The sequence below is a fragment of the Castor canadensis genome, unplaced genomic scaffold (genome assembly GCF_047511655.1).
Source record: "Castor canadensis unplaced genomic scaffold, mCasCan1.hap1v2 HAP1_SCAFFOLD_65, whole genome shotgun sequence".
NCBI lineage: Eukaryota > Metazoa > Chordata > Mammalia > Rodentia > Castoridae > Castor > Castor canadensis.
The window spans coordinates 80600-107658 of record NW_027395331.1 but is presented as its reverse complement, the minus strand read 5'-3'; the positions used below and the strand labels follow the sequence as shown (position 1 = coordinate 107658).

General features: G+C 48.0%; 1 protein-coding gene across 1 annotated transcript; it reads right to left on the bottom strand.

The window, feature by feature from the left end:
- On the bottom strand, positions 1-27059 carry Gab4 (GRB2 associated binding protein family member 4). Its single transcript, XM_074064498.1, has 13 exons — positions 26928-27059; positions 19682-19982; positions 12692-12815; positions 9566-9668; positions 8329-8519; positions 7707-7754; positions 7068-7291; positions 5677-5749; positions 5319-5409; positions 5085-5210; positions 3985-4149; positions 2600-2674; positions 1-6 (listed from the first exon to the last, which is right to left on the bottom strand). The coding sequence occupies exons 1-13, from the start codon at positions 27057-27059 to the stop codon at positions 1-3; spliced, it is 1659 nt and encodes a 552-aa protein (XP_073920599.1).

The window sequence follows — 27059 nt, the reverse complement described above, 5'->3', positions numbered from 1 at the left end:
TCAGGCCTGGGGGAAGTGGACATGGAGCGTCAAATTAGAGAAAAGCCGCCAGAGTGGCCTGGAGAGATCATCAGCTGCCTCCTGGGCAATGTCCAGTGTGTGTGCAGGAAGAAGCTGATTGCTACCTTGCAGGAGGCAGCTTGCTCGCAGAGAGGCTGACACCAACTGTCAGGGTGACCAGCCCAGGGGCAGTGCACCCCAGATCGCTGCCTGTGTCACATGTCCTTGCCTCAGCATGGCCTGTGTGCAACATGCAGTTGGACATTTGACTGTGAGCAGCAATGAGATGCCAGCACTCATGCAGTACAGCAAAGTGTCACAGCATGTGACAGACAGCCATGTGCACATGGGGAGTGACATGGGATGAGGACATGGACACAGGAGCCTGACACAGAGTACAGGGGATGTGCACATGGACACCTGGAATGAGGTGGAGATGTGTGCATGGACACCTGAGAGGGGTGGGGACATGCGTACGGCCGCCTGACTGGAGGGTGGACATTCATGTGGGCACCTGACTCAGCATGGGAACCTGCACCTAGTGGGTGGGGACATCCACACAGGTATCAGGCAGGGGAAGGGGAGCATGCATGTGGTCACAAGATGCCTTCCTGGGTGCATGGCCTGTGAGAGCTGTCTGCCTGAAAGGGCCAACCCCCTGCAGACATCTTGTTTCCTGTGCTGTGCTGAGAGGTCAGTACTGGAAAAAACATGAAATAAAAAAGGAAAAGGCAAGGAAATCTCCTGTCCTCAGTTCACCCAGGAGGAGAGCCCTGGAAACCTCAGGTTGGGGGCCCACTTTGGGTGCTGCCTCCAGCCACCATCAGGGGAGCTTAGAGCCCAGGGTGGCTCCTGCGCCCCCTCCTCACCAGGCACTGTCCTCAAAGGCAGAAGCATCACAGGCAGTGGACTTGCAGCCAGGCTTCCCCTCTCCTGTGCCGCCTTTCGGAGGAGCCCCTGACTCCCTTAGTGTCTCCTTCCTCCCGCCCCTCCTGCTGGGCAGCTCTTCTGGGCTCCTGCTCTTCCCACAGGCCCCACACTTGTCATTTCCTGCTCCGTGCCTGCTGGCCAAAGCATGCCTCATTCTTCCCTGATTTGTTCAACTGCCACTGGGCCACTGTGCCATGCACAGGCCTGCCATCTCAGGAGGACTAGGTGAGCAGCCACACAGCCCTTCTTCCTTTGCGGGAAGGAATCTTACACCTGGCACCTGCAGAGCCCCATCAGAGCCTTGACACCCAGAACAGTGCCATGGCTGTCTGACCTATTCTTCCCTGACACCAGTTTCAAATACCACTTCCTCCAGGAAGACTTCTTGGACTCTGTCAGAGCAAATCCTAGTCCTTGAACTTCGAGCATTTTCAGAACTTGCTGCTCAGGCTCTCACAGGAAGCCTATCTTCCCAATCGGAAGTGAGCTCCGAAGGATTCTCGTCTATGCTCCAGGCCACCTGTCACTTGCGTGGCCTTGGTCATTCCTTGGCTAAAGCAGATGTAAGTAGGATTCAAGACCCATGGAAACCACTGGGCACTGTCCTGCTGCCTAGCCATGCATGGCCCAAGGTCCATCTGATCTCTAGACCCTTTAAGGTCCTGGGGCTCCAGGTGGAGCCACTGTGCCTAGATACCTGCAGACGCCACCCACCCGTGTGTACAAGAGTGGCCTGCTTCCCTCCTTGGACACCAGCTGGGTTCCCAGAGGTCACTTCCTTGCTCTGCATTTTACCCTACTTTTCTGCTTTCTCTGCCCCCTGCCCTGGGATGCAGCCTCTTCACTTTGTCGTCTGTGTAACCCTTCCCTGGCCACCACACCCACACCCCGCACCCCACATGGCCTCCCACCCAGGCTCAGTCTCCAGCTCCAATGAGCACACGTGCACCAACAAGGGTACACAGCAGATGTACACAGAACATGGCTCTTGCCATGCTGCATTAACACTATTTGCCTGGTTTCCCTTTCCCATGCCTGGAAACCCTGAGTGGCGAGCTCCCATTCCTAGTCTGCTCGCCTCAAGACTGACCTCATTTAACCCTGACCAAGTTGAGCGATTCTATGGTGAACATGGTTCAGGGTGTTATCGAGGGAGTGGGGGCAGTGATCACCTCGCTGCCTCCTCTTCTGACAGGGAGGCTGGAAGAGGCAACTTTTTGCCTCGTATGGAGGGGTGACAAGGCGGGAGGGGGAGGAGGAGGTAGCCCCAACAGGCTACAGGTTGCATGCGTGGCAAGGCCACAGGAGTGGAGAAGGCAGAGGACACAAACCAGTCTTCCCTGCTCAGGTCCCCAAGGAAAACAGAAGGAGGCAGCAGAGCTGTGGCCATCCCCAAAACACTGCCCAAGGTGGAGGACCCAAGGGCCCTAAATGATGGGTAGAAAGGTGGGAGACAGGCAGTTGCCTCCTGTCCACACTAAAAAGCACTGGGACCCTTCCCTTTGAACCAACATCTTTGCGGGTGACCACTCTCATCACCTTCTCCCCAAATGCGTATTTATTTTTTGACAGTGCCATTATCTCAAGCTCTCCCACATTTGTCAAAGTAACACCTGCCAAAACTTTGGGAGCCTGGAGTCTCTTCGAGGTGATCCAGTTGGGAACCTACCCCCTTGGCTAGTGTGCCTGAGGAGCTGCCAGACCCACTGCCTCCAAGGTCCAGGCACAGGGGGCAGTTGAAGGGCTAGATAGTGGCACAGCTGGAAGTCACAGGGTGCCCAGAGAAAGCCCCAGTCTATTTTGCCCTGTGAGGCTCCTGGGGGTGGAGGGTTAAGTGGACCCAGCCCCTGTACTAAACAAGTCCCAGCCTCTGAGGTGACCAGCCCTCCCTGACATCCCATCAGCAGCTTCACGAGACCAAGCAGGTGATACCTGGCTGGACATGGGGTCAGCCCCACAGAAGTGACCCGGGTATCTCCTGATGTGGCTGGCAGGCACAGTACAGGGCAACAAATGGAGCCAACAGTCAACAGTGCTGTCACCCTGTAATCAGCTTGGGAGAATGGTGGCTGGGTGTCACTGCTGTGGGAGTAGAGCTGTCCTCAGGCAGCCAGCAGTCCCTGGAGACCACCCTCGGCATGTCACACAAGTCTGTGTGGTCACATACCTGTAGAACCCCCAGACTTATCACTTGTGTGACCCATTCCCACTACGCTTGCTTATCCAGTCCCTCCCCAGAGACAGGGAAGCTGGCTTGAGTGGAGACCAGGCAGAGCCTATGTGTTCAGCTACAGTCAGGATCACCTGTCAGAGCTGCAGGTTGGCCAGTGTGGGTCCCAGGCCACTGAGAGCACCACTCCTCCTTGCCAGTCTTCCCAGGCCTGTTTTGCTTTTTGCCAGGCTGTCCAGTCAGAGGCAGGGCCATGGTGAGCTGGCCTTGTCTTAGGAGGAAGAATGTCTTTCAGGCTGTCTACTGCTGGGACTTGAGAGGCCCAAAGACACACTCGAGGTCTCGAGACCTCCTGAGGCCACATCAGCCTCTCAGCTAGTCAGATCAGTGTGGATGAGCTCCTTTCCTACTCGGACGAGGGAAAATAGGCAGAGATGGGTGTACACCAACATCCTGCCCCTCAGCCTCCTCCATCCTGGCCCTGGGGACACAGAGAAGACCCTGGACTATTGTGTTGTGTAGCACCACGGGAGATGGTGACAGAAGAACCCTGACTTCAGGTGTGAATATGAATCCCCTGCATCTCTGCAGCACCCAGTCCATCCAGAGGAGGAGCTCTGAAGAGGGTGAGGACCAGGGCTGGGCCACACCCGCAGGTGACAACTGTGACATCCACAGAAGGTCTTTCATCTTTTCAAACAGACAAGAATTGTACGTTTATTCTGCACATGCTTCCATACAGACATTATTAAACGGCTAATCTACCTCATTAACAACTGCTTTTTATCACACACAGACCACTAGTGGGAGAGTTCTGATCCGTTTCCTGAGTGTTAGTGGAGACAGGACAGGGAGGACCCAGCCCTGGGGCCCCTGCCTCTGGCCTCTCCTTGGATGCGGGCCTCATCATGGCTTGGAGCCCTCGTAAGGGCCTGGGACTGTCGCACGGCCGTCCACTCCTCGATGGTGCGCTGTAGGCCCCGGGTCTTGACCCAGTCCACCACAGCGTACTCTGCCCGCTCACTGGAGCTAAGCGATGATGAGGATGGCTGAGGGGTACAGTGGCTGAGTCACTAGTGGGGAGGGCAGGAAGGTGCCGCCCAAGGACAGGAGGAAACCTCGCCGGTCCTTGTGAGTGTGACCTTTGAAGCCTGCCCTCCAGGACAGGTCTCTCTCTTGGAGGAAACAGCTGTGCCGACTTCTGAGGGGTTGCAGCCCTTCCTTGACCTGGGCTGTGGGTGCAGGCCTTCATTTGCGTCCCCTCCCACTCACCCAGGGGAGGGAGCATGCCTGGCGCTGGCCACAGGACTCTACCTGTGCCCGGGGGGCCCCCATGATGCCCACAACGTGGGGTGGCCTCCCTGCTGTCTAGACTGGCTGGAAAGAAAGATTCCCTTGGGGGTTTCTGAGGCCCAGAGTCTGCATGAAGGTTCCTCCTTCCCACGCACTTCACACCCATTACCCTCCCCAGAGAAGAGCACAGACCAGAATGGGGGACACTAGGCTCAACCTGCTGTTGACCCCGTGACTTCTACACAGATTAGGCCTGTGATGGGGCAACATGACTAGGGCTGGGTGAGAAGGCTGTGAGACTGAGAGGGGAAGCTGATTAAAGCAGGTTGCATCACTGGAACTGGGTATGGAGTGGGAAAGGCTGAGGGCCCTGGTCACTGCCTGCAGGACCCGCCCTAGCCTTTCCCACTCCATACCCTGCAACCCATAGACGGTCCCCAGAATCTAGGACCTCTCCCCAGCCTCTGGGACCTGTCCACAGCCTCCAGGTCCCCTCTGAGTCTTCTTCCCAGTCTTCATGACCCTCCTCCTCCTCCTCCAGGTTTCTCCCCCACCTCCGGGACTCCTCCCAGTCTCTAGGACATCTCCTCCTCCTCCGGGACACTTCTGAGACTTCTCCCCAGTATTCGAGATCTTCCCCTGCCTCTGGGAACCCTCCCTGGGCCTGAGCTCTGGCTGACCCCCCAGCCACCTTGCGGCCATGACTTGGGGAGCTTGGCGGAAAGTCCAGGACCGCATAGTTGACATCACTGGGATCCCTCCTGGGAGCGGGGCCAAAGTCACGCTTGGCAGCTGGAGATGTTGCCTTCTGCCTTTGCTATCACAAGGAGGAAAAGCCATGAGTGACTTCACGCAGGGAGCCTGGCCAGGGGAAAGTAGCCAAGCTGGCAGTGGGGCTCAAAGGACTCACATTAAGAATGCTCACCCCCTTGCTGTCTTGCGGGTCTGTGCTGCGGATCCTCGGTTTAACACGGGGACGGCAGTCCTGCGAGTAGCTGGGGTTCAAGGGTTCGCTGCTGTAGGAGGAGACAGGTGAGCAAGGGGCAGCCTCCAGCTGCCCTCACACAGCTGGGCCTGGCCTCCACTCCACGATCAGCTGGGATCTGCCCTGGGGCAAGGGTATTTACCCTCCTCAGATGAGGAAACCCACTCCCAGGAGAAGAGACTCCATCAGCCAAGGGCACCATTCGAAGGGAGTGTCTACAGCAGCATCAGTGACCTGACCCTCCTGCCACCAACGTCACATCACCTCCCCAAGCTCCACACAAGCTAATGACACTCACGTGGCACTTGCTGATCTGCAGGGGGGCTGTTCGAGGATGGCCTTGCTGTGCAGGTCCTGTGGCACTGGCTTTACTGGGATGAGAGCAGGGACTTGGTGACCAGCAAAAGCAACAGTGCCACACATACTGCACTTGCACACCACGTTCCTGCACCCCTCAGTGTCATGTGGGGAAACCAAGGCACAGCACTTGAGGTAGTCATCAGGTTCCAAACTATACGTTCTAACCACTCTATCTATGGTAATAGTTATTTTCAGAATGCAAACTGGGTGGATTCATGGGGTCAGGCCACAGCTTTTCCTCCCCAGATTTATGACTTTATATGAAACGAGAGGCCATATTTGAAGTGGTCACTGGGGCGCTACACTGCTCCGAAGCAGGCTAGGTGCCCATGTGGAGGGAGGCAAATAGCTCTGAGGGCTGAGGACTCACTTCTACACTCTGGGAGACAACTCTCCACTGGCGAGACTCAGAGGGCCAGTCACTTGCTCCTCTGTGAGTCCTGCCACTGACCTGCAGCTCACAGAATGAGGCGGAAAAAACCTGTACTTTGAAGTGCTTCCTCCCGGTCCATGCAGGAATGCCGGCCTGACTATAGCCAACGACTGCAGTGCCAGCCCCTGCCCTGGAGCTCCCTGTGGCTCTCCTTCCCATACCCTGGATAGAGGCCACTCCCACACTTTGCAGACAAGAAACCCAAAACCAATGCTCACGGAATTGACTTTGTCCATAGTCACTGACCCTAAGTCCAGGATACACCTGATACATAAGCAAATGCAAACATCCCCAGCTATTGTCCAGATATGGACAGGGCACATACACTTACTTTTCCTGCCTGGCTTAAGGTGATGGTTGACAGGAGATAGGTGGATCTCGTCTGCTTGAACGAGGCCTTGGTGCAGAGGATGGGCTGGGGGAGAGAGAGCTAATTAAGTGATAGAGATAGGGCCCTGGGTTCTTGGGTACTCTGGCTTCCTCTGGAGGATGCTGTTGGCGTTCAGGCATAGCTAAAGAGACTGTAAATGAGGAGGACAAAGGTGAGGGCACCTCCTCCAAAACAGATGAAGGCATCTGTTTGCTGTTTTCTCTCCACAAGACATGTGGATGTAAATCCTGACCCTATCTGATCTTAATCTGCTATGCTAAGTGCCTTTCCCTGTTGCTAGTGGTGTAACAGATTGGTAGCAAACATACCTTTTGACCATTTGCTGCGCTCAATAAAAGCCACAAAGCAAATGGATTCAATGAAGTAGCCTTGAGCTGTTTTCCACCTCTGTCTCTCTAACACATATTCCTGTGTCTGAATGATCGTTCATCTGCCATTTCAATTGTGCTGGACACAACCCAACAGGCTCCTCTGAGTGGGACCCAGTGCATATCCCTCCTCACACCTCTCAGGTACCCACCCAAGGCCTCCTGACTCTTGGGTTCCACCTCACTGGACTTCCGGTCCTCCAGCTGGGTGAGGAGAAGGTCAACAGGGACTGCCAGTTCTGTGAAAGGCATGTTGAGCAGCACATAGGCCATAAGCTGATTCAGGCAGGCCAGATCCATGGACTGGCAAAAATCCTCGGGGTACTTGTCTAGCCATGTTCTCAGGATGGAGCAGATGGCTCTGGGGGGAGGTGGGAGGGCAGCAGAGTCAGGGCTTGGTCTCTGCTTCCCCAGCCCCCCACCTTGCAGAGGTTGCTCAGCCCATGTGCAGCTGGGCATGGTGGGCAGAGGTGTAAAGCCTTGTGAGCAAGGTGCTCCCCTTTACCTCTGTCCAGGCCATGATGGAACACAGTGCTGGACAAGCCTGTGGTAGGGGCGGATTCTCACAGGGGCTGAATCTGAGCCCCCAGCCTCCCCTCTGCTCCCTGGGCACCCAGGACTCCATCAAATCTGTTTTTCTCTGCCTGCAGGTGAAGCCCCAGGCCTCAGCCCTCTAATGGAAATCACAAGAGGGGTTCCCAGTCTCCAAACCAAGTTCCCCAAATACTCCTACTCTGGAGATGGGAACCCTCCCCCTTGACCGAACGCCCACTCACTTCTTAACTTGCTCATCCTCCTCACAATCAGGGTGGAAGAATCCATACCTAGAGGAAGCCAGGAGAGTGTCACCTTTAATGATCTGTGTCTCCACCTGCCAGGACATATAGGGGGCAGGTTGACTCCAGATGGAAATGGAAAATTAGGAGGGACAGGAAATTTCTCTGCACTCTTCCCTGAATTATATTTTAAGTGAATTTTCTCACAGTATGTGCTTCATATATGTTTGTGCGAGGAGTGATCCCAACCAGCTCTTTCCCAGATATCTCAGTGGACACAGGCCTCTCTCAGTCCTCCCTTGGGGTCCCTGCTTTGGCTACATATGTCAGGCACTCTGCAGATGGATTTTGGAACCTCCTTACAAATGAGAAAAGTGCTACCCATGAGGCTCAGATAAGGGAACCCTAGGGAAGATGGCTTCTATGTGGAAGGGGAAAGTCACACATATCGGGCCTACAGCCCTGGGCAGCCCATTCTGCAGGGCTAGACCCAGGGCAAGCACTTCCGGGGCTCGTCCTACTTGGTTCTACAATGTCCTATGTGAGCACACGAGCTCAGAGCAGTGCAGAACATTCCTGGCCAGGAAGAGGACAGCTCCATGGGCTTGGAAGGGGCACTCACCTCCTGAACAGCAGCTCTAGCACCTGCTGGGTGGTGGCAAACCTTCGGTAGGCACACAGGAAGGCAGGGACAAAGAAGGGGTCCGCACTCTGCATGGAAGGCACCAGGTGGTTCACCAGCTTCTCCAGTGTGCCTACCTCGAGGGGCCTTACCCTGCAGGCCTCATCCAGGCTCGGTGACTCATTTTCACCCTGGGATGTCCAAGGAGGGTTGATTCAAACATGGAAATGATATCAAATTGCAAAATGACTGAATACCACACAGTGACATGAAAACTGCAAAAACACTGCTTGACATTTTCATTCCAACACACTTATCTGCGGAGGGTTGTGACTAGGGCAGGGGGAGTCAAGAGAGGTTTCCTGTCGTGTGTGAACCTTCCTTGAGTCACGTTTGAGTCCCTGTGGAAAAATGGCTAGAAACGTTGAGGTCGGGGGCAAGGGCTGACCCACCATCTCCAGATTCAGACTAGGCAGCCACTCTGGGTTTTCCTGAGGCCTGAGCAAGAAGCTGAGACACAGCAAAGAAACATCCTGCTCTCTCCAGGTCCCTGGACTAAGGGAGCTGGCCTGGGCTCGTTCTGTTATGCAGCTGTGTAGCTACAGAGTTCCAAGTTCTGTGTAGTCCACTGTCAAGGAAATGAGGTCACCATCCAGGGTCCCCTACTTGAAACTCTTCCTCACACAAGACCTCCCCAAGGACTGCTGCCTGCTGTTCCCTCCCCCATCAGCATGAGCACATCTGGACAGTTCCGCCAACTTACCCACCCCACATCTGGGCAGAGTGGGTGCAGAGAGCACCTCAGCTTCAAGCAGACAGAGCTGAGTTCAGACCTGGGCCCTCCCTTGCACCAGGTGTGTCATTCTGAACAGATCATGTAGTCTCTCAGGGCCTCTCCTGTTTCTTCTCCTGCTCCTTCAAGATTACTGCAGCACCTACTTCACACATTGTCATCAGTTGTACATGCCCATAAATGCCTGTATTATCTATGAAACCTGAGGGCTGGTGTCATCTGTTGCTATCATACAAAGTTAAGAGATGAGACAATCACAGGAAATGAATTCATTGCCACAGAGACACACGTACACACATGCAGCGACAGAAATGCAGACACAAACATACACGTGCACACATGCACGCAAATAGATGTGCATAGGAGGACCCAATGCTGTGGCTGGCCGCAAAGTGGGCCAAAATGATGGGGCCCTGGCCTGCTGGGCACCCTGGGAACTCTCACCTGCTTCCTCCGTGGCCAGTAGGGTGGAGGGAGCTGGGCCTCTGAGCACACAGTGCTCTTCAGGACTGGTGCCTTCCCGACAGACTGCAACTGTTTTCCCTTTCTGGGAAGAGGAAGAGTTACAGAAACAGCCATTACTAGCAAGAAGATCAAGAGGAAGTAAGGGTTTGTTCACAATCGAGAGTCACAGCTGGGTTGGCCACAGTTTTGATGGTAGAGACAGTGGGTCCTTCTTGCTTCCATTGCCACTGGGGTTCACTTAGAATGTCACACATCCAGAGTGCAAAACCCCTTGGTGGTTGGTCCACTTGGGTTTCTGGAAGCCTGACTGGGCAGGGATTGCTCAGAACATGGCATAAGGCTTTACTGCAAGTCCTGAATGTGTGTACTTCCTCATTTTATTTATCAAGGCCTATGAGGCTGCCCTTGGTGTGTTCTGGGGAGGCTAGGCTCTGGGGGACTTCAGTGTTGCTTGATTTGAACCCTGTTCTATGTCATTGTTCCTTGGGGAGGCCACAGGAGCTTGGACTTGGCTCTGGCTCCACTGACACATTGCCCACTCTCCTGGGAAAATGTCTGCATGACTGTGACATTCCTCATGAAGAATGAGGTTCTGGTGTCTAGTGAGAATATAGCACTCCTAATAGAAAGAAAGGACTAACATTCTGTTTTTCACCTACTCATTGCTGTCTCAGAATACCCAATGTAAATAACAAAAAAGAAAGTTTTTTCTCATGGTTTTTGTGCTTCACGTCTATCATGGTAGGGCGTGTGGCAGAGCATAGTAGCTCACATATGTCAGCTAGAAAGCAGAAAGGCAGCACATGCCTAGATTCCCAGCCTTCTCCTTTTCCCCCTTTTATTCTATCTGTGCCCCCAGTCCGTGTGATGGTCCTGTCCACATTTGGACAGGTCTTTTCCTCTTAATTAATTCCCTCTGAAAATCCCCTCACAAACACACCCAGAGTGTGCCTTTCTAATCTCCCATGCATTTCTCAATCCAAGCAAGTTGACAATCAAGGTTAACCATCAGCAGTCCACCACAAACACTTCTTAAACTGTAAGATTCCACCCTGGGCCCTTGAAAAGTTCCTGTCCTTCTCATAATGCAAATTGCATTTAGTGTGTGGGAAAACATTACATACTAAATCTCTATGTCCACTATCGGGGGCATGGGGTGTCATGATGTGAGCTCCAAAGGTCTTGGGAAGCCTTGCCCCTTGGCATTGCCATTTGCAGTCCACCTGAGAAATGTGGTTCCTCAGCTTGGCTGTATCTTCTGCCTGAGGCTTTCCTTGGCAGTTGATTCATTTTTTCCTGGCATCTCCAACATCATGGGTCTCCACTGTGGCTTAGGCTTCACACTCATAGCTTTCCTTACACATCACCCTCTTAGGGACTGGCCTCATGGAGTTCAACCCTGCCATACAATGCCTGGTTTCCAGGCCTGCCTTTGAAATCTGAGTGGAAGCCCCCATGACTCTGCAACTCTTGCATTCTGTATGCCTGCCAAACCAACAGCATGTGGGCCATGGCCAGGTCGGCTGTCAGCTCAAGCAGTAGACGGGTCCCCTTCATCCACTGCTGCAGCTGCATCTGAAGCCTGGGTTCCTGGATGTGGGGAATGCTTCTCTAGCAAGCCCTCTGCAAGCAGAGTGTTCTGTTGCACTCTTCTCAAGCAACCTTCCAAATGAGCAAAACCTCTGCACCCTTAAACCAGGGATGGGTGGAGTCCATCAATTCCCATGATGACCTGAAGGCATCTTTCTGATCATTCTAGTGGAAATTATTGGATTTCTTTAAAGGTACTGATCTGGGGTTTTTTTCTTCATTTTTTTATTCTTTTTTACAATGTTTGGGTCATTTCTCCCCCCTTGGCACTGATCTTTTTAAAGGACACTTTCCTTGTCCATCCTTTTCAATATGTTCCTTTCCTCAACAAACTGCATGTTTTTCAAATCCTTCTGCTCTACTTTCTGCTCACAATTATCAATGTAAATCATTTACAATATAAATTATAAATGTAAATTTTCAGTGTAAATGAAGCCAGAAATATCTATGTCACCGTGTTAATGCTTGGCTGCCTCGAAATTTCTGTCCCCAGATTAATTAGTCCAGTTCCTTTAAACTAAGCCTTCTACAATTCTTAGGGCATGTACAAAATGTAGTAAAGTTCTTTGCCACAATGTCATAAGTGGTCTCAAATGCAACTCTCAATAGAGTCCCCATTTCCCTCTGACCTCATGAGTGGTCCTTACTGTCCATATTCCTAAGTGTTCTGTTCTGAGATCAAACCAGAAAGTGCCCTTTAATCTCTGTATATGCATCTGGACTTCCCTAGCCTCTATCTCCAAACATTTCCAAATTCCTCCACAAAATGCCATTAGGTAGCTGTTCATTGCTGTGACAAAGAACCCAACATAAATGGCGTAAAAGAAGAACAATTATTTGGGCTCATGGTTTCAGGGCTTTCAGTCCATCATGGTGCAGAGGGTGTGGCGAAGCAGAATAGCTCACATCATGGCAACCAGGAAGGAGGGAGAGAGAGAGGGGAGAAGAGGTCGGGTGGAGAGAGGGAGGGAGGAAGGCAGAGAGAAAGACAATGAATGGATGGATGAATGAGACAATGAAAACACACGCGTCTGTGCTCTTCTCTTTCTCCTTTTTCCCTACTTATTCCATCCAGGCCCCTCGCTTATGGGATGATGCCACCCACTGAGGGCAAATCACCCTCCCTTAGTTAACCCTCTCTGGAGACACCCTCCCAGATGCACGGAGGGTGTGCTTTGTTGATCTCCTAGGCATTTCTCAATCCCAAGCTGATAATCAAGATTAGCCATCACAAACAGGGCTGGGAGGAGATCACGATGGCCAGGGAAACAGTTCGGATTTCAAGACCATAGAGTCAAGTGGTGAGGAAAAAACACAGGCAAGGCCTAGGGTGCCTGAGGGCCATCTGGGACCTTCAATTTTTCAGCTCTGATTTGACCAAGGCACTTTCTGAACCTCTGACTGCACATGTGCAGAATGGTGATTAAAAACATGCTGTGAAGGTTGTTTCTGAATCCAACTGTGGTACATCCAGTGTATGGATATTCAAACAGTATTGGTCTTTATCCTCCTCACACTCCTAGATAGCTGTGATAAGCAGGGTTGGTCTTCTCTGCACCCTCAACAGACACCATCAAGCCCTTCTCACTGCTGAGTTGCCACTGTGTGCAGACCACAGTATCATGTTTGCACTCAAAGGCTGTAAGGTTGTGGAATGAGCCCTGCAGAGGGTCAGAAGTCCTGTCAGCATAAATAAGCTAGGTAATGTGCTGCTGCTTGTTAAGTTTGAAAGAGCCATTAGAACTTAAAACACACTTCTTCTACCACACACTATGGTTTGTTGAGAGGCAGCCACAGGGGGAAATATCTATTTTCAAAACCTAAAAATCTATATGAAATAAATTTTCTGTTTGGGAGCTGTATTCAGGATAGAGTAAGTCTTTATATATATTTTTAAATACAGGATTTAAGAAGTAAAGAGTAAGTGGTAAAGAGTTGTCAGAGGGCACTGCACAGTTTCAAGGGCTGCGCTAGACAGGCTCCCTCAGCACCCCCTCCCCAGGTGGTCTCAGGATTTCTAAGGTCCATCTACAAGCTTTAACCTTTACAAGAGTGGTTTTACTCTCTGTAGGTGCTTTGGGGAATTGAAAGGGGAGTTGTAACAAAGTAGGAATCCAGGTCCTCTTTGTATTTTTCACCTTTCTACATTATGACTCTTCATAGGATTCTATTTGGATTTAGAAAACAAGTCAGTAATTTACAGCCATGATTACCAGGTACAACTCGAAGAAGCAACAGCTGTTCCTGGAGGGTCATACCTTGGACTCATGGCACCTCTGCCTCACAGCTCGTGGAGCTCACTATTTACAGAAGTGGCACAAAGAAGAAGGGAGGCAGACATGCAGGCCACATGTCCCCTGATGGCTGGGTGCTCCATTTCAGGCCTGAAGCCCAACCAGGCTTCTGGGGTCTCTGCATTCCTTCTCCATTCTGCACACCAGTCCAACAGCTATGGAAAGTTATGGTGACCTACTTTATGTTATTTAAGAGCAGGTGCAGCCTCACCGGACTGAGCTCAGCTTCTGCTACCAGTGCTCCCAGGCCCTCATGGCTGGAGACTCAAGATTCCTTCTGACCCCTCTTGCTTCTCCTGAAGATCATCCTGGCATTTCCTTAAGTCAGATCTGGAAATTCTCTTCTGAGAATATTTTCATTTAATTCCTTCTTGAAGGATCTTTTTGCAGGAAGTATCCTTCTAGGTTGACAGAGGCTTTTTTCCTTCCTTCCTTTAAATTCAAGTGTGTTCCATTATCACATAGAGTGTTGCTTTAACAAGGACTTTAGAATCTGTCTGATCATTCCAACATCTGGATTATGCCTTCCACTGAGAGTTGGTTCTATTTTGTTGGTTTTCTGTGTGTGGAGATTTTGGGTAATGTAGTGAATGCTGTCGATGTTATATTGCGCAGGTTCTCCATTCTGTTACAATCCTCCAGAGGAGAGGTGAGCATTCTTATTTCTGTAAGAAGTCAGTCTGGTTAGGTTAAGACAACAAGCTCTCTCTCTAAGTCAGAGTGTTCCCTAAGTGTGGAAGTCCTGAACACACAGCTCAGGCTACTGACTCACACCTGTGTGGCTTTGGGGGAGCCTGGAACATGATGGTATCACACACAGAGTAGGCAGACCTTCCTCCAACTTTCCCCCCTGGGATGCTCACTCCTTTCCAGCCTTCCTGGGCTCCTTTCCTGATGTCTGCACCTTGAAAGATGGGGTTTGCATGAGAACATTAGCCACTTGCTCCCCTCTGCCTTGTGATGGGACACCACCTGGGGGCAATTCAGGAGAGACAGAAAATGCACCCTATAGGTTCTGCAAGTGTTCTTCTTCTACAATATGCCATTTTTGATCTACTGTTCAGTCTTCAAGAGACTACACTATGGATTTTGTTCAGAGTCCTCCATGGAATCAGGGAAGATTTTATAGAGATGCTGCCACTGGAGCAGAGCTGGGTGGGGTATTGAAGTTGCTGGTATTCATACTGACCAAGTAGGATCTGCAGAAGAGCCACACAGCACCACTTGTAGTTGATCAGACTGGTGGCCTCTTCAGTCAGAAGGAGCATTCCAACCAGAGCCTCAGGACTTTCATGCACACAGTGGTTTTCAGACCCTAATGTTAAGTACTTATCTAGAACTGTGATGCCAAGACCTATCCCTCTACACCCAGTAGTCCCACACATGCTGGCAGGAGATGTGGCACAAGGATAATCAGAGACAAGCACTGAAGATCCACAGCTGTGCACCTAGTGTTACCATTTACACTCCTTAGTCAGCTTTGACTTAGGAATTCCAATGCTGGAGATGAAGAGACTGGAGACAGGGAGGTTAAGAGAGTGCTCTATGATCACAAAGGAAGTGGAAGGACCTGAATTTGGATCCAAACCTGACTGATCCCAAAGCCACCACTATCTGGATCTCTGTGATTTGAGAATCAGGGACCATTTTCAGTTGTGTGGCTGAGGTCAGTGGCCTTTACTGGATTAAGTGGCCTTGACTGGCTCACCCTCTCTGCTGAGAACTCACTTCACGTGTGAATGGTTGGACAACCAACCTTCACAGAACAAGGTATCAGGCTGCCTCAGGAGATGGGTCCTGAGGCAGTCTCAAGGTCTGAACTAGGCAAGTGCTTGCAATTCCAGTTACTTAGAAGGCCAGAGCAGGAGGATCCAAGTTTGAAGCTTGCCTGGGTAACCTAACAAGCCCCCATCTCAAAAAATAAAAAAAAACAAACCAACCAAAAAACAATGGGGTCAAACCCTCTGCTGTGATGCCCAGTGACTCCCAGACCACGAGGCTGAGCCACGTTGTCAAGAAAGCACAGGCTACAGGAATGAGGGCCCCGGTCTGTCCTGTCCTGGCCAGTGTTAGCCGTGAGTCTAGCTCTTGCAGCTGTGACGAGGTACTTGCCCACGTCTACATCTGTGTTTGACTGGCTCAAGTGAGGTTATGTATGAAAATGTCTTCGTGGACATCATGAGGTGATGTATTAACATGACCACGTCTCTGTTTGCAACAATTTTCCTAACACAGATTAGGTATTTCTGAATTAATTAAGGACCATGATTCGTGGTATTCTGACTGTGGAGCAAGTGGGAACCAGCTCCGGCAAGGCCGACTGTTTGCACACACGATGGGAGCAACAGGTGATGGGGATACACACAGGTTCTCACCTGTAGAGAGCTGGTGGGGTTAGGAAAATCCAGGCCATTGTCATAGAGCTGAGTCCTTACTGCAGAACTTTCTGTGATGATGGAAGGGTTCCTCTGTGATGGGGCCCTGAATACATGGGATGTGACTGACACAACCAAGGAGCTGGCTTTTAAATTTCACTTAGTTCTACCTAATTTAAAGTTGAATAGCTCATGTGGATAGTAGCTTCCAGAAGGAATGGCACAGCTCCAGAGCAAAACTGAGATGATTTTGGATGGTAGGAGATTTCTCTGGGACCAAAATGTCACTGTCAGTGAGACAGACACCTCCAGTAGCTATGGTTACATAAGCAAAACACAGAACAACCATTTTGCTGTAGATTTAAGAATCCCTTGTCTTTGGGATGATAAAGCAGAGGCTTAGAAGCCACAGACCCTAAACATGGTCACCAGCAGGTGGCCACAGAAGACCCCTACCTTGTACTTTCTGCTCTCTCACTCCAATAATCATGCAATTTGAGGTACTCCCCAGATGCTGTGGAGGACCAGGTGTGATGCACGCTGGACACAGGTGGATCAGACATGAACAAGGTGAGAAGTCCACAGCATAACAGAGCCCAGGGCTTCCGTTCTTGGAGAAGAGGTTCAGTGGAGCTGCTGAGCTCAGCTGGAGAAGAGCTGGGACCCAGACCGGCTAAGGACACATTTCTGAGTGAGCCTGCAAATGAAAAGGAGACAGAAGTCCTTATCCTAAGGTGGGTTGTCAGACAAGGGCAAATGCTAAGTGCAGAGGAAGCAACTACCACTGCTTTCTCTCCTCCCACATCCGTGCTCCTGCTCTGCACTCCCAGAGCAGAGGGGGTTGAAGTGGTGTCACTCCCAGTCCCAAAGGCAATCCTGACCCTGGCGAGCTCAGTCCCTGGAGCTGTGACTACTACCACCTGCCTTCTCTTCTGTTAAAGGCTTATCAGTAAAGCCTTGGACCGGGCTCTATATGTGCAACCAGATCCCCCTGCCTGATATTCAAGCCCCTAGGGACAGTAAAGCCTTGGACTGGGATCCACTGCATGTGTGACTGGCTCCTCTTGCTTCATCTTCCAGGTCCCCTGAGAACAGCTATGCTCACTCATGCTCCCCACCCCCAAAATCAAAGTAAACCCCACAAATATGATATAAAATCTTGCTTTACTCAGAATTGTTTTTCTTTCATGAGCATCATCCCTGGATCCCTTTGGGAACAGAAGTCTATCAGGAGGTACCTGTTTCCTCTAGGCTGAGATCAATATTCAGATTCAATTTCCCTCCTATTGTGGTTTTGAACCTGCAGGCTTTAGGCTAGACACGTTTGGATGGAATATGGAAGGAACTAAAGGGTGGCAGAAGAATAAAAATTCCAGCAATGGCAAAAAGAATTTAAAAAAACAACTGGGCGTGGAGGCATATACCTGTCCCTCCACTCAGAGAGCTGAGGCAGGAGGGTTGCTTGAGTTCAGGAGTTTAGGGCCAGACTGGGAAACACAGTAAGACACGAAATCTTAAAAAATTCTTTCATGAAAAGACAGAAAGACTCCACTTGCAGCAAAACTAGCTAAAAGCAAAAAAAGAAAAAAAAAACAAGAAGGTTGTTGATGGATCCCTATGAAACCCTTAAAAAAGGAAAAAGAAACAGAAAAAGGGAGCATCTTCTGGGGAAGAGCCTCACATGAAGGAATCTCAGAGACTGAGGAGTGCAAGGGACTCCCCTCTAGATTCCCAATGAACAGTCCTTTGGAGAATATCACCTTGACCTGAGGTAGCCATGATGCACAAACAGAGAAGCTGAAACAGAGGGGGAAACAGAAAGTACTGTGTCCACTTCACAACAGAAACGGAGTCTCTGACTGACCATGGTGGCTCACACCTGTAATTCTCGCTACTCAAAAGGAGAAACCGAGGCCAGCCAGGCAAGCACAAGACCCTGTCTGAAAACAAACTAACAGCAAAAGGACTGGAGGCATGGCTCAAGTAGTACAGTGCTTGCCTAGCAAGTTCAAGGCCCTGAGTTCAGTTCCCAGTACTGTCAAAGAAAAAAAAAGTCAAGAATCTGATCACCAATTTTCTCACATAACCAGAGTGGTGACGTGGACTTGGGCAGCCTCCCCCTCCCCAGCACGTGAGCAGCACAGGCTGACAGGGTGTGTAGGCTGACAGAACGTGTGAATGAATAACCTGAGAAGGAGCAAATGAATCTTCCCACCAATGAAAGCAAGCCCAGAAAATGTGGATTCCACACTTTCGTTGTGCTTAACCCCTACTCAGTAAGAGCAAGGACTCAACAACATCCTCACATATGTGACTGCTCGAAAAGGCATCTGCACCATAGTAACTTTCCTGCATCTCAAGGATGTGTTTGCACTGCTGTGAATACTTCCGACCCCTGAGGAAACAATTCAATTAAAAGCAACTTGCTTTCTGGCTACTTTCCTCCTGCTCAGACCTATTTCCTAAAAAGATGAGGTACTTCTTGGGCACATTTCTCACATTTATAAAGACTCTGAGGTTGGTAGGTGTGTGGAGTTTTTCTGCTGCCTTTTTTTTTTTTTTTTGCAGTACTTTTAGCCACTCCACCCTCCCTTTTTGTGTTACATATTTTCAAGATAGGGACTTTCGAACTATTTTCCCAGACTGGCTTTGAACCGTTATCTTCCTGATCTGTGCCTCCTAAGCAGCTAGGATTACAGGTGTGAGCCACTAGCACAGGCTCTGCTGCCTTTTAATCCTCTTCTTATTTCAAAATGAAGAGGAGAAACAAAATAAAATCTATGAAACCTATAAGGAAAGATTGAACCAAACAACTTAAGAGAAGATGGGGCTCACTATTTTTCTCCAAGGAAGATAAACAGCACAGAGCTCAGAGTGGGTGCCACTCCAGGCACATCTGCTTACACTATTTGCAAGGCCTGAAGTGTAAGGGACACAGACCTCTGTTCAACAGTTCACAGGAACTGGCAGCACAGTGGTGAAGCCAGTGTGGCCCTCTACACATGACACCCTTGAGATCGGCTGGCCTCACATTTATTTGTGAAGCAGCTCGTAAGTCCAATGGCTTCCAAACCTGGTTGGTTCATCTGAGGGACTTTTTTTTAACTGAGATAAAATTCATCTACTGTAAATGTGTTTATTTCAAAGTGCAACATTCACTGGTTTTCAGTCTATTCACACAGGTGTGTAATAGCCATTATTATCCAATTCTAGAATTTTTCACCCTTCGAAAGAGAAATCCTGTCATCATTAGCAGTCATCCCATTCCCCAGCCCACCACCATTCCTCTTTCTGTCTCTATGGATTGGCCTGTTCTGAGCATGGCTCACCAAACCCTAACACAAGTCACCGCTTCCTCCTCTCACCTACCTTCTCCCAGGCAAATGGATTATCTACCCACAGTAGTTATAAAGAACCCCAGACAAACAAGAAGAGGATAAAGCTCACCAATCACGTCAATGCCTTTAAAAGGCATGGAACTGCTGGCCAAGGATGGAATGGAAAAGGTGGGATGGACAGGCAGAGAAGGACCAGAGGGGAGCGTCCAAGAAAAACGTTCCCAACTAGGGCCAGCAAGTGGCTGGTAGGAAAGAACTAATGGAAGGGAGAATGACAGAAGATTGTGAAGGTGGTGTCAAGGGCCCTGGGAAGCATCAAGAATTCCTTTTGATTCATGATAGCCTACATTTCTTGCTTTTCATTGGAGCATAATTAGGGCCAGGGTCTCTCTAATATTTAACCAACCCCTTTTTCCTATTACCCTGTGATACCTCTGCCAAGGAGGAAGGGTGAGCCAGAGCTGCTCTCCCCACCTCAACCCTATGTGGTCTGCCTACCTGTGCTCCCCATGTCCTGTCTGAAGCCACAGATCTGGCAGATGCTTTGAACCCAATTATTCATGTCCTCTTTTGTCTCAGCTACAAGGTAAAAGGTGCGCTCTGTGGTCTGGATGTCAAACACAAAACCAGCCGGCAGCCTCATGTTATGGAGGGTCACTCCTGCATCCATCCGCTCACACAGGCTCAGGTTGATACTTCTCAGGGGCTTCTTGGACTGATCATTTTTGTAGTATTCCAGAACATCTGGGTCATCACAAGTCTGGCCACGCCGCAGGATAAACCACCGTTTCCTCCAGGCCTACATCCCACCAGCAAGATATAAGGGAGGGGGAATTAATTAGTCATTTCAAAGCTTTTGAAAGGCTGCAAGTTAGGGATAGAGGCTGCACATGGTCTCCATCCTCCTTCCAGATTTCCCTAGTGTCAGAAATGGAGGATAATTTCAGAATGCACATTAGCACAGCATCGCTGGCAAAAGATCTTATTTTGTAAAATAAGAGGTGGCACCCCACACTTCAGGTCAGGACAGTGACTGAAGACCCAGCACCTCACAGCAACCATCTACTCAGGCAGGAATAGAGATCCATGTACACTGTACTTTTAGGCACGGTAGAACTTGCCAAGACATGAGGTCTTAGTCTACAGATAGGGACACCCCTCCTCTAAGACACGTTGAGATGAAAAAGAAGTCACAAAATGAGTATGAAAAACTCAAGTTTCCCTTCTTTTAGTACAATGCACTATATGCCAATTCATGATTCCTTGAGGAATTGTAAAGAAACCTCTGAGAAACCTCAGCACGTTTTTCCCTGTCTGCTTCACTGCTGTGTCCCTTGTACTTACAGTGGTTCCTCATACACAGTAAATGGTCCATATAATGAGGGCTTGCACATAGTAAGCAGTCCATATGTATTGCTGACAATAAAGTCCTCACAGCATTTCACACTTTAGAACCTAACACTTCACTGAGTGAATAAAGTCTACAGTAGTAGGTTCTACTACTGCAGAACCTAAAACTTGATTGCATGACCCTTGTGCTCTATTTTACATTCCATCTCTGAAGAGGACTGAGGAACCCACACACAGACCTGAAAGAAATTTAGCACACACAGACCTGTGGGGTGAGTGTATGCTTTACCACTGTCTTGTTGTGTAACTTTTGATTAAGTCTTTAACTTTTGGGATCTGTCCTCATGCATACAATGAAAATCACTAGTACCCACCTACCTTATTGGGGTTTTCTCATGCCAAATCCCCAAAGCATACTGTATACAACACCAAAGCACGGCAAACGCCAAGATGCTGACAGCTTTCACAATTTCTTAGATCCGAGGGAAACTACTCTCTTAATCTTACCCCTTTTCACTGTCTCCTTTTCTAAGTTTGTTTCTGTGATCTATCACCATCAGCATCCCTTGCTACTTTCTCCATTCCTCATATGTGGCAGAACCACAACCCCAGCTCAGTCAAAGTCTCTTCCTGTTGTCACTTACCTGTGCACACCTGGTACATCATAAAACCATGCAAGCATCTCATCAAGTGGGCCTCACACTGCCCAACAGTCCCAAGGCACTGACCAAGGCCAACGTTGACTCCTGGTCTGTGGTCAAAGACTCAGAACTTCTCTCCATAAACCTCCAGCACCTCTGCTCTGTTGTCCTTTATTTCATGAGAAAACACAAGCAAACTAAGAGTTCACACATGGTCCACCATTACCTGGCCAATGACCCTGTGTCTGAACCATGCACAGACACTCACCCAACCAATGCCAACCTTCTACCTATCCCACTTTCATCTTCAGAGCATTGTCTGTCCAACTGCTCTTCCCCTTGGGATGTGGTCTTTTTCTTCCCTAACAGGCTCCTTGATTTCAAGATGCCAATTCTCCTTTATTAGAAAAAACTAGAAGCTGAGGTGACAACACATTCCATGGGTGGCCTAGCTTTTCCGTACTTTTCACATTGAAAACTGAAGACCCTGTCCTCTCCTCCCTTTCTTTTTTTGAAAGGCTGTTCTCTGCAGTACTACTGACCCCCAAAGCTGCCATGTGGGAACTCAGCTCATGGATTCGCTTGACCTCAGCACTAGGAGCCTAAGAACAAAATGAAGATGGAAGTGAAGAAAGTAAAGTACTATTTACTTGTAGTCCTCTAAGGTCTTATCTACTGGGAAAGCCATTTGAATGACTATAGAGTTTTCATAAGAAACAGGAGGGCAGGAGGAAGTGGCATAAAATTTTCAGGTTCTGGAAAGAAAAGAACTGTCAACCCAGACTTCTAAATCCTCTGTATCCAGAGATGTTCCCAGGTAAAGGAAAGCAGAGATTCTGTTGCAGGCTAACCTAACCTAAAAGAATGCAAAGGCAATTCTCTGAGTAGAAAAGAACAATGGGAGGAAGACTGAGACATCAACAAGGAAATCAGTGCACAACAGACACAAATATAAATAAACACCATAGGCTTTCCTTTTCTAGTTGAGTCTTCTGAATTGTTTGATGATTGAAGCAAAAATTATAGCACTATCTGATGTAGAGAAAATATACAAGACAATTATACATGGAGGAGGGCAAAGGAACACAAAGGGAGGCAAAGTGTCTATGCCTCTGTCAAACTGTCAAATGATGACAGGGACAGACTGTTGTACATACAAGGTGACATCTGAGAAGCTGCTGAAATGCTGTACAGAGAGTTCCACTCAGAACAATTAATTCAAAATAAAATTCTAACAAATGGCCAAGAAACCCTCAGAAAGAAAAAAGTGAAAACAGAAACAAAAAATCTATAAACAAAAGCAGACTTAAGCTGTAACATATAATTATATTAAATGTAAATTGTCTAAAACACACCAATTAGACAGAAGTTAGCAGAATAAATTTAAATCAGGACTCAACTGTCTGCTGTGTACATGAAACATCGAATTCGAGAAAACAGGTTGAAAGAAAAAGAGGGAATATGATGTATCCTGTGAACACTGATAAAAGGAAATGGCTAATTTTCAGATGTAGGCTACTGCATCAACTAGCAAATAGACCTCAGAGCAAAGAAAATTACTACGAGAAACTCAGAGGGTTATCATATAATGGAAAAAAGGTCAGGCCTCCAAGAAGACATTGTATTCCCAACACACACGCACCAAACGACTGAGTTCAAAAATACATAAAGCAAAATGGACAGATCCTCAGCTGTAGCTGGAGACGCCAACACCTGCCTCTCAACAACTGAGAGAAGAGCTGGACAGAAATTTGACCGGCTGTAGAATTCCACAACACCATCAGTCAAAAGAACATTTTAGGACATTTTGCCCAATGAAGGCAAAATAAACAATCCAGTACCCTGGAACATAAAGCAAAACAGGCTTGTACAAAAAAATAAAACTCTACAAACTCAAAACAGTTAAAATACGCAGTTTTTCCTAATCCCACAACATAATCAAAATGAAATCAGTCCAGAAAGACAACAGGAAAACCTTCCAATATTTGGAAATGAAACAACACACTTCCAAGTACTCCAGGTGTCAGAGAAGAAATAACACGACACACCAAAGCAAAGAAGAAATTAAAATGCAACTTTACAAAATTTATGGAGATAATGAAAGTAGAGCACAAATTTATAACGTATAATGAAAATTAGAGAAGAAAAGTCTCAAATCAAAAATCTAGAAAAACAAAATCAAAAGAAATCTAATGCAAGCACAAGAAAGTATGCAATAAAGTGCAAAGATAAGTGAAATTAAAAACAGAGAAACAACAGAGAAGATAAATGAACCAAACAGCTGGTTCTTGAAAAGAGCAACAAAACTGACAAACCTCTAGCAAGCCTGACAAACAGAAGACACAAGCTACTGGTACAAGAATGAAGCCAAAGCCCAGTGCAGGAGGCTCAGCCTGTAATCCTAGCTACTCAGGAGGCAGAGATCAGGAGAATCGTGGTTCAAAGTCAACCCAGGCTAATAGTTTGTGAGACCCTAACTCAAAAACACCCATCAAGAAAAGCACTGGTGGAGTTGCTCAACATGTAATACCTGAGTTCAAACCTAAGAGTATGATGTCAGATGTGGTGGCGCACATCTGTGATCCAGCACTCAGGAGGTGAGGCAGAGGGATCACTGGTCTGAGGCCAACCTGGGTTACCTAGCAAGACTTGGTCTCAAAAACAGGGCAGACCCTGCAGATACTGTGAGGAAAATAGGGACTGCAACTCTACACACATATATTTAATGACTTAGATGAAATAGAATTATCTCTTAAAAATATAAACTGACGTAATTCACCCAATATGAAATAGGTAATTTAAATAGCCATGTAATTAATACAGAAATTGAATAATCTAAAAAAACTCTCTAGAAAAAAATCCAGGCCCAGATGGTTTCATTTGCACAGTTCTATAAACTATTCAGTGACTTACACCAATTGTACCCAATCTCTTCAAGAAAATAGGACAGGAGGGACCACATCCCAGTTCAATATTCTTTTGGTGCTAGTGGGATTTAAACTCAGGGCTTCACACTTGCTAAGCAGGCACACTGTCACATGGGCCATGCCTCCTGCCCTTTTTGTTCTAGTTATTTTGGTGACAGGGTCTCACTTTCTGTCCAGGCTAGCCTTGGCCTCGATCCTCCTATTTTACTCTGTCTGCTGTATCTTGGATGACCGGTGCACCACTGTACCCAGCTGTTAGTTGACATAGGGTCTCCTAAAGTTTTGCTTGGGCTGGCCTGGAGCCCTGTCCTCCTGATCTCTGGCTCTCAAGTAGCTAAGATTACAGGCACAAGGTTAGTTCAATTTTTGAAAGTAGTATTACCTTGAAACTAAAAACAAATAATGACAGTGTAAACAAAAAAATCTACAGAACTATATTCCCCGTGAAGAAAGGCACAAAAATTGTTAATAAAGTATTCCTAAACAGATTTCAGCAATACACACACTATGTACTATAACTAACCAGGTTTCATTCCAGAGGCTCAAGTTTGTTTCATTATTTGAAAATCAAGCATTATGTCAACTGAAACAAAACAGGAACTCAACAAGATTCAAATCAATTCATAATAAAATACACTCAGAAAAAACAGGAACAACTTCCTCAACTGATAAAGAACAGATACAAAAACCCCACAGCTGACCTTATGCTGATGGTGGAAGACTGAAAGCTTTCTCCTGAGATTGGAACCTAGCCCAAGATGTTCACTTTCAACACTGTTCTTCAACATCTAGGAGGTAAGAAGGCATGAAAAGGAAACAAGGCATACAGATTAGACAGGAAAACATAAAACCACCCCTATATGCAAATGACAGCTTCTCTACATACAAAAATTCCAAAGAATCCTCCCCCCATTAAAATCCTAGAACAAGCAGATTCTTTAACATCACAAGAAATAAGTCAAACAAAACCCAGCAGCTTACATTTTACTTTAAGATAAAAACACAGAAATAATTGATTTCCACACCTTAGCATGAACCCAAAGACTCTGAAAGTTGTCTTTGCAACTTCTAGAAAGCAAGGAATGAAATCAGTCATGGTGGTGAATGCCTGAATAGCTGTAATTCCAACTACTCAGGAGGCTGGGGCAGGAGATCCAACCCCAAAGGAATGAACTACTGATCAGGTGGAAAGACAGCAAAACATGAAAACATGTTGAAGAGGATTTGAATGGTGAAAACTATAGAAGGCTGATGAAAGAAATCAAGAAGACAAACATGAAATAATTGCATGGATTATGAGACTCAGCATAGTAAAGATGCCATTTTTCTCCAAAGTGATACACAGGTTTAATGCAGTTCCTACCAAAATCCCATCAAGACATTTTAGACATAAACTGATTATTGCAGCCCAGTGTGGTGGTACAGGTCTATAATCCCAGCACTGGGTAGGCCAAGGCAAGAGGACAAAGAGTTTGAGGCCAACCTAGGATACACAGCAAGAGTTTGCCTCTAAAAAACCCCTCTGTTTTATAAGAGCTGGATTCAAAAATGAAAGAAGTACAATAGCTGAACACTGTAAAAAAGAAAAATAAACTAAGGCCTCAGTCTCCCAGATTTCAACTCATGACATGGCAATAGTTATCCAGCCTGAGCAGCACAGACAGAGGGCAGACACATGGGACGGGGACCAGAGCACGACACCCAGAAAGAACCCACAGAAATATGCATGGCTGATTTTTGACAGTTTTTGAGCAATTTGATGGAAGGAAAGCCTCGTCAACAAGGGTGCTGGAGCAACTGGTATCATCCATTGCAGAAAAGCAAAGAGCTTCCCTAAGTGTCACGTCTTCTACAAAAGTTAACTCAACGTGTCAGGTCATGGACTTAAAAACCATAAACTTAAAATGTTTGGAAAAACACACAGGGCCTCGGGCTAATCAAAGCATTATCAGGTTTGATCAAAAAATGTACAACCAAGAAAAGGAAAAGCTGATAAGCTGGAGTTGTCCAAATGAAAACCTTCTGCCCTTTGGATCCCTGTTCAGTAGATAAAAAGCAAACTACAGACTGGGAGGAAATGCAAACCACACACTCAGCAAAAGAGTACTATTTACCATATCAAGATCCCTCAAAACTAAAGAGTGACAAACCAAAAAATCCATACAGAAAACAGGCAGAAGACATGAAATGCATTTGGCCAATAAGGATCCGCTGCTTCTAGGTATCACATTCCAAGACGCTCAACATCTTAGTCAGGGAAAAGTGAGTTAAATCTAATGGGTGAATGGTTACGTGATCAAACTCTGGCATTCACATCTTGGAGCGCTGCTTAGCAATGACATAAATATCACAACGAAACCCTCTGTACAATTACTATATACCAACAAATTACAGAAATAACTTAAAATGAACTTTTAATACATGCAACCACTTGCATGAGTCTCCAGAGAACTATGCACAAAGTTCAGAGAATGAACACAAAATTTCAGTTTTGAACTCTCCGAATTCACTTCTGTAACATGCATGCAATGACAATTATAGAAACAGAGCAGTTTAGCAGCTGTTGTGGGTTAGGGTACAGCAGGGGTGGATGTGGCTACAAGAGGGTGACTTGGGCTCTACAGTGAGGAAACCTGTATCTTGATTGCACTGTCAGTTCCTTGATCATGTTGTCATACTGCAGTTTTTCAAGATGGTCTCATTAGGGACAACTGGATACAGGTTACCTGGGTCTATGTTCACTATTTGTTACACCTTGTCACGCATCTACACTTACTCCAAAATAAAATGTTTTTCTGACTGCCACCCGGGGTCCACCTGCGTCACCGTCCCGGCCTCTCCTGGAGCCCCAAGCTGAGGACCACGCTTCCCCGTGTCCGCACTTACACAGAATCTCAGCTTCTTCTCTGGGGGCGACTTCCTCAGCCAGCCAGAGCACATGACATCGCTGCCGTCCAT

Bases quoted from the DNA above. Each gene is read 5' to 3' on its own strand.
- Gab4 (XM_074064498.1), bottom strand. From the start codon at position 27,059: ATGGACGGCAGCGATGTCATGTGCTCTGGCTGGCTGAGGAAGTCGCCC. The intron at 5,750-7,067 runs GTGTGAGGAGGG...CTCTCATCCCAG, and splicing joins CTTGGGTGGGTACCTGAGAG to TAAAGCCAGTGCCACAGGAC. The intron at 4,150-5,084 runs GTGGCTGGGGGG...TGTACCCCTCAG, and splicing joins CCCCAAGTCATGGCCGCAAG to CCATCCTCATCATCGCTTAG.